Genomic DNA, 6327 nt, shown 5'->3' with positions numbered 1-6327 from the left:
CCCCCGCACCCACCTGCACTAGCTCGGGCCCAATCTCCTCGTCCAGCTGGGCGAGCGCCCCCCTCAGCAGGTCCTGCCGCTGCTGCGCCGTCCGCATCGCGCCCGCCGCCAGCCGCCACCACGCGTAGCTGGCCTGCAGGCCGGTGCGCCCCTTTGCGAGCTCGCGGCCGAGCTGCGTCTCGCTCGGCTGCAGCGCAGACGCTGCTGCAGGACCCGGCTGCTTCCCCTCCTCCACCTTTCCGTCCTCTCGCTCCCTCTGCTGCTGATGATGCTGATGCGCTCCGCAATCTGGGGTGGACGTGGGCCGCAGCATCAGGAACCGCGCCTCCGACGCCGCCAGGCCCGCCCCCGGCCCGCGGCCCGCCTCGGACGGCGGCGGCTTGGGGCGGCACTCTGGCAGCACCGCCTGCGCGTGCGCGCCGACCCTGATAACTCCCATTTCGTCCTCGTCCGAGCTCCTGCCGCAAGGTGAGGGTGGCACGACAGATTTCAACATCAGACGCAAAGCGGGCAAGCGTCAGCACGCGAAGCTGCGGAGGGCGCGGCGCAAGCCAATGCAGCGCCTGTGACCCCATGACTTGCGACTCGCCCCCTCCCCCCGGGCGCGCTCACTCGGACGGCGTGTCAGACTGCACCACCCGCGGCCGCGTGCTGCGCTCGCTGCGCGCGCGCCGCTGCGGCGGCGGCGCCCTGGCGCCGAACAGCGGGTACAGCTCCAGCGGCACCGCCACGCACGTCGCCGCCGTCGCACGCGCAAACCCTTCTTTGTACCGCGTCGCCAGCGCGCCCTCTGCTGACGTCACCGGCTCATAAGGCTCCTCGGCCAGCCCCAGCGACGCGCCGCGCAGCCAGGCGACCATGCTGCGCAGGCGGTCCCCGGGCACCGGGTCCGGCACATCGGGCGGCGGCGTCCGCTGCGGCGTCGAGCGGTGCGAGCGCGCCTGCTCCGCGAGGCGCGCGGAGTGGGGCGGCTGCGCGCGGCGCTTGGCGAGCGGCGCCGCGGCGGCGAGCTGCGCGCTGGATGCCGTGCGCTTCGGCGGGCTCGACCGGCTGCCGCCGCCGGCGCCGCCTCCGGAGCTGTGTGGCCGCTGTGCATAAGTGTGCTGCTGCTGGTGCGGCTTGCGGTGCAGCTGAACGTGGGGGGCCGCCGGCTGCGGCCGCTGCCTGTGAAGCGCCTGCTGCTGCTGCTGCTGCTGCTGCTGCTGCTGCTGCTGCTGCTGCTGCTGCTGCTGCCGCTGCTGCTGTGGCCGCTGCTGCTGCTGCTGCGGCAGTGATCCATGCCACTGCACCGGCATCTGCCTGTGCTGCTGCATAAGCAAGTGCTGCTGCAGCGCCCTCAACGATTGATACTGCGCCGATGCGTGTGCCGGCTGCTGGCCGCGCGCCAGCATACTCATCAGCTCCTGCTGCTGCTGCATCAGCAGCAGCTGCTGCTGCCGCTGTTGCTGCGCGAGCGTCGCCTGCGGTGCGGCCGCGGCCGCCTGGCGGGCGCGGTGCTGCTGCTGCTGCTGCTGCTGCTGCTGCTGCTGCTGTTGCTGCTGCTGCTCCAGCTTCTCTCGCTCCTGCTCCTCCTCATAGTGCCTCACCAGGTCTGCCATGAAGTCCAGGAAGCCCCTGATCCGCGCCTGGTACACCTGCCGCATCTCCGGCGGCGCGAGCAGCGCGTCTTCCGGCGGCGGCGCGGCGCCGCTGCCAGCGGTCGTGGCCGCGCGGGACAGCTCCCACCAGACCGCGTCGGCGCTGCTGCTGTCGACGCCGCCATGCGCGACCACGGCCTCGTAAAGGAGGTACAGGTCCACGATCGCGCCGTGGGGCCCGCCCAGGGGGCAGCGCCAGCCGGGCAGCGGCAGGAGCCCTGCGGTGCGCGCGTGCGGCGGGAGGGCCGCGGTCGCGCTCGAGGCGGGGATCACGTGGACGGCCCGGCCGGATGACATGCGCGGCATGTGCGCCCTGCTTACACACATATGCGCATGTGTGCGCGCCGTGCGGCGGCAAGTAAAAGCAGCGGTTCTCTGCGTCGACAAATCGAACACAAGAGCAGACTGCGCGCACCTGCATTGCGGCAGTAGCGGCCTGGGCAGCACAGGCGGGGCAGGAAGGGTCGGCAGGGGCTCAGCAGCATGCAGCAGGGTCAGGGAGGAAGGTGTGGCAGAGCGGCGGCAGCGCATGCGTGCCCCGCGGTTGCCCCGCCAAGTCAACCAGCGCGTGCAGCGGCTGGGAGGTGTGACCGCTTCTGACTTGCCGCTGCGGCGCCTCGTGTATGACTTGCTGCCCTGCCGGCACAGCAGCTAGACCCGCAACGCGATATGCGCACCGTAGTAGTGATCAAAGTCGACCCGCGTCAGTGTGTACAGCGGCGTATCCATGTTCACGCAGCAGGGCACTGCAGTTGCGACGATACGCGCCGCCTGCAAGGTGACCGGCGCTGCTTCGACGAATGACAGAATGCCTCAGCAAACGGTTGGCGAGGCCGAAATGCTGGACGGAGGGCCGTCGAGAGGAATCACCATCACTGCGCAGTGCATTGTGGCTCCCTCGAGCCACGGTCTACGCTCCCGCCTCGGGTGCCCGTCCTCGTGATACACGACGTTTTGATCAATTTGAGGGGCAGTTGCTGCCTGTGCTCTGCCCCGTTGTTGTGGGATGGTCGGCGCGTGGAACGTAAAAAAACGTGGCACTGTATGGACGGAAGCACTACAAAACCCTTGACAACCTTTGAAGCGGCATGCAGGCTCAGCGGTTTCGGGTAGGCACTGCGTTCGGCGATTTTCAACCCTCCGGGCATGCGCCAAAACCCCAACACTGCTCGGCAGGACCCCGTCAGGGCTGCGAAACTGGCCCATCATGCTGAATAGCTGGGAAAGCAGCTGCAGAAAGCTTGTTTCAAGGAGTGGTGTAATTGCTACAAAAGTATCCGATGCGCAAACGGCCTGGCCAGTCATCGCCAGTCATGCCCACCCTGTACCCTGCAAAAGTACCGTGTACTCACCGACCTGTGCCCATAGCACACAACAAAGTGAGGTGCAATTACAATTTGAGGCTTTTGATGTGTCACATGTGGCAGTCTTATGCGAGGCTGCTGCGCATAGAGAGCAAGCACGGCCACGAAATCGCAACCGCACGACCTGTACTCACTTGGTCGGCCAAGTGAAGTCGTAGTAACATATAAACCATGAAAATTTACTGCTTGGGCTTTTCACGTCCACACAGATACCAGATCGGGTGGAGGAGCCAGTGACCGCACTGCAAGCAGCTGTAGGTACGGTATACGTGGCAGAGTTGGGCGGAAGTCGGAAGACACCGCAAGTATCCGACACTAAGTCATTGAAGTGAGTCAGTCTTTCCGACACCAAGCTGCTTGGTGTCATTCGTGCTGTCACCCGAAAAGGGACAACCGTACTGGTGCGGGGGCAGTGGTGGCAATACGGCAAATACTGCAAGTGAGCAGGCAGGTGGGGCGTGCCAAGCCGGCACTCATGGGTTGGGCTTAGGCGGCCGATGACTACGGTCCAATCATGCTGCTGCCCAGACAGTGCACGCAGTTGTGCATCCCATACATTGCAGTGAAAGCGTCCAGATGGGCACGCCGTGACGTCGCTGTCGGTGCGCAGCCGTGCATGCACAATGTACGTGGTACAGTACTCAACTGCCCTGCTCAAGCGATTGAGGTGCGTGGTATTGTGAAATCGCATGCTGGTGGAGCCGTGCACGAGGCACTTCAAGAATATGTCCGCTTTATTAGTCCCACTCGAGACCCTTGATATTGGGTGGGATGCGTCAAGAGACAGGTGTTACCGCCTGGTTTACACAACAACCCCGGCTCTAGCTTCATGCATTGCTCACCTTCATTGCAGGTGTTGAAACCCAATAAGGATCCCAACCAGCCAGCTGAACAGCTTGGGGCATTTAGGTTTCTTTATTTCATGCCATACAAAAGGGCCCGCAATGAGTGAAAAGCAATCTTAAGTGGAGGTGTAATCTCAAAGACCCAGTGCTCCCTTTCCTGTAAATCCCTTCAAATACGTGTCCAGTAGCAGCGCTGCGGGTCCTTGCCCCATCAGGGGCTTTTTGGCATCGCACATGTATGCGGGCAGCGAGGACGAAGCGTTGTTCAGTTTGAAAGAACAGCGGTTGCCGTTTGCAACGATGTAAGGGGAGTAAGCCGGAAAAGCTGTATTTGTGGTGGTCATGACGTACACAAACGTGTCCTTTGAGGGGTCGGTAGGGTGGAGGGCCAGGTAATACGTAGCATCAAAGCCCCCAAGGCTGCCCTTGTAGAAGAGCCCTGAGACCCCCAAGCGGCGGTTGGATGGGTCCTGGACCACCACCACGCCTTGCGCGTACCGCAGGCGCCCTTTCAGCGCCGCGACGGCGCCACCGACCGACCCAAAAGGCGTCGTGCCCTTGGGCTCGGGGATGCGCGTCGACGTGTTGAGCATGCGCCGCACTGTCTCCGGCTTCAGCCCGAGCCGCTGTGGCTGAACCGTCAGCGCGCGCAGCCAACGCGCCATGTCGCCGACGCTTCCCTGGATGGCACCAGACCCCGAAGAATACCCAAAGTCGCTCCCTGGCACGGACGTGAGGGCCGAGCGGCCGGTCTTCGCCCAGCGTCCCGGGGCGCCTGCGCCGGCGGCGGCTCGGGCCTTGGGGCTCAGAGCTGCAGCGTTGACCGTTCCTGCTGTGTAGGTGGCGCTGCCGATGTACCCCTTGTCGAATGCATACATGCCAAGTTCCACAGGGTTCAGGTAGGCGACATACGAAGGGTAGGGCACTGTGTTTGCATAGATGCCATCCAGGCCGCCTGAAACGTCCAAGAAGGTGCTGTTGAGGCCGAGGGGCTGGAAGATGTTGCGCTTGAAGTACGCGGAGATGGGCAGGCCGCTGACGTGTTCCACAATGTGAGAGGCTATCTGAAATGCCTCGTTGCTGCGATCCACCAAACGCGATGATGCGAGAGCAGCTCTGTGAGTCGAGGCCCGTTGTGTGCAAGCCGCACGTGCGCACACAGCGTGCTGCTCTCTTCAAGCAAATGATTCCGGGATGATGGCATGCAGCATGTTGCAAACGCACACGCTGGATGTGGTGGTTCCTCTCAACGCGCACCTGTAGTGGTGGCCCGTCCCGGGTACAAAGTCAAAGGGAGCCAACAGGAACCCCGCATTCCTGACCGTGGCGGTGGGATCGGCGGCCCCGAATATGCTGGAAAAGAACGCGTCCGGCGCGTAAGCAGGCATGCATGCGGGCTGGTCTTGGGTGCAGTACTTCAGCTGCCAAGACCCAGGAGGGTACTCGCAGTTGCCTGGGAAGGTGAGGGCAGGGAAGGACACAGAAAAACTTTGAGGCATGCTTCAAAACCACAATGTATTAGGTCCGCTCGCGTGCACTCTGGTCACCGCAACAGCCGACTAACTGGCGGGGCAGCCTCGGCATCTCTTGGAACTTTCAGAAAGCAGATCAGACCCCAACCGCCGAGAGTTTGTCACACCTGCATCAACGATGCCCCCGGACATGCGGAGCAGTTGCTCAATGGTGGGCGGAGCCAGGCACGCCCCCACAGCAGTGCCGTTGGCGTTGGCCAGGCGCGGGCACCAGTTGCGGGGCAGGCCCAGGGCCGTAGTGTTGGCGTAGCGCGTGAACGGCTGTGTGACGTCCAGCTTGCCCCGCTCGTGAAGCTGCCAGATGCTCACTGTTTTGAATGTTTGCAGTGCGCATATATAGAGCGTGTGTGTGAAAGGGAGACAGAGGGTGTTGACCTGGGCATGAGAAAAATGCATCATCATTGTGAAGAGACTCCAGCACCAATGTGTTGTGATGTTGGACGGCGTGCGGAAGGAGCCAATGTAAGATCAGCCGCGTGACCCCACACAAACACCGACATCAACGCTTTGTCTGAAACAGTGTGTGTGCACCTGCTGTGAACAGCTTTGAATTGGATCCAATGGGTGCAATGTGCTCCACCTTGAGCGGCACTTCCAGCTCTGGGACGGCCATCCCATGCGCTTCTTCCAGCACCACCCTGCCACCTGTCACCACCAAGAAGTGCAGAGATGGGGGGACGATTGATCATTCGCAGGCCCAGGGCCTGGCACAGAGCAGCACCAACTCGAGCCCATAAGCCAGTCGCTTTAAGAGCATATGAGCAGCCACGCTCTTTGCATGTGCACACACCTTCCGTCACAATGGTGATGCCTGCCCACAGCCTGTCAGCGGCTACCTGCCGGGCAAGTGCGCTTGCCGCAGCGCCACGCATGTCGACCCGTAAAGGAGGCTGCGCTGCAACAACCCCTGCCACCACACCCAGCAGCAGTACCAAGCAAATATGCCTCG

At 63.0% G+C, this 6327-nt stretch overlaps 2 protein-coding genes across 2 annotated transcripts; both read right to left on the bottom strand.

Moving 5' to 3' along the window:
* Positions 1–608: 608 nt before the first annotated feature.
* On the bottom strand, positions 609–1934 carry MNEG_6618 (hypothetical protein; the record flags this gene model as incomplete). The annotated part of the gene is made up of 1 exon (XM_014044911.1): positions 609–1934. One exon carries the CDS (start codon positions 1932–1934, stop codon positions 609–611), a length of 1326 nt encoding a protein of 441 aa, XP_013900365.1.
* Positions 1935–3980: 2046 nt separating this feature from the next.
* On the bottom strand, positions 3981–5991 carry MNEG_6617 (hypothetical protein; the record flags this gene model as incomplete). Its single annotated transcript, XM_014044910.1, has 4 exons — positions 3981–4926; positions 5104–5299; positions 5486–5686; positions 5910–5991. The coding sequence occupies 4 exons, from the start codon at positions 5989–5991 to the stop codon at positions 3981–3983; spliced, it is 1425 nt and encodes a 474-aa protein (XP_013900364.1).
* Between the last annotated feature and the right edge of the window lie 336 nt (positions 5992–6327).

This window comes from Monoraphidium neglectum (assembly GCF_000611645.1).
Source record: "Monoraphidium neglectum strain SAG 48.87 unplaced genomic scaffold scaffold01090, whole genome shotgun sequence".
Classification (NCBI taxonomy): Eukaryota; Viridiplantae; Chlorophyta; class Chlorophyceae; order Sphaeropleales; family Selenastraceae; genus Monoraphidium; species Monoraphidium neglectum.
This window is presented reverse-complemented; position numbering and strand designations above follow the sequence as displayed.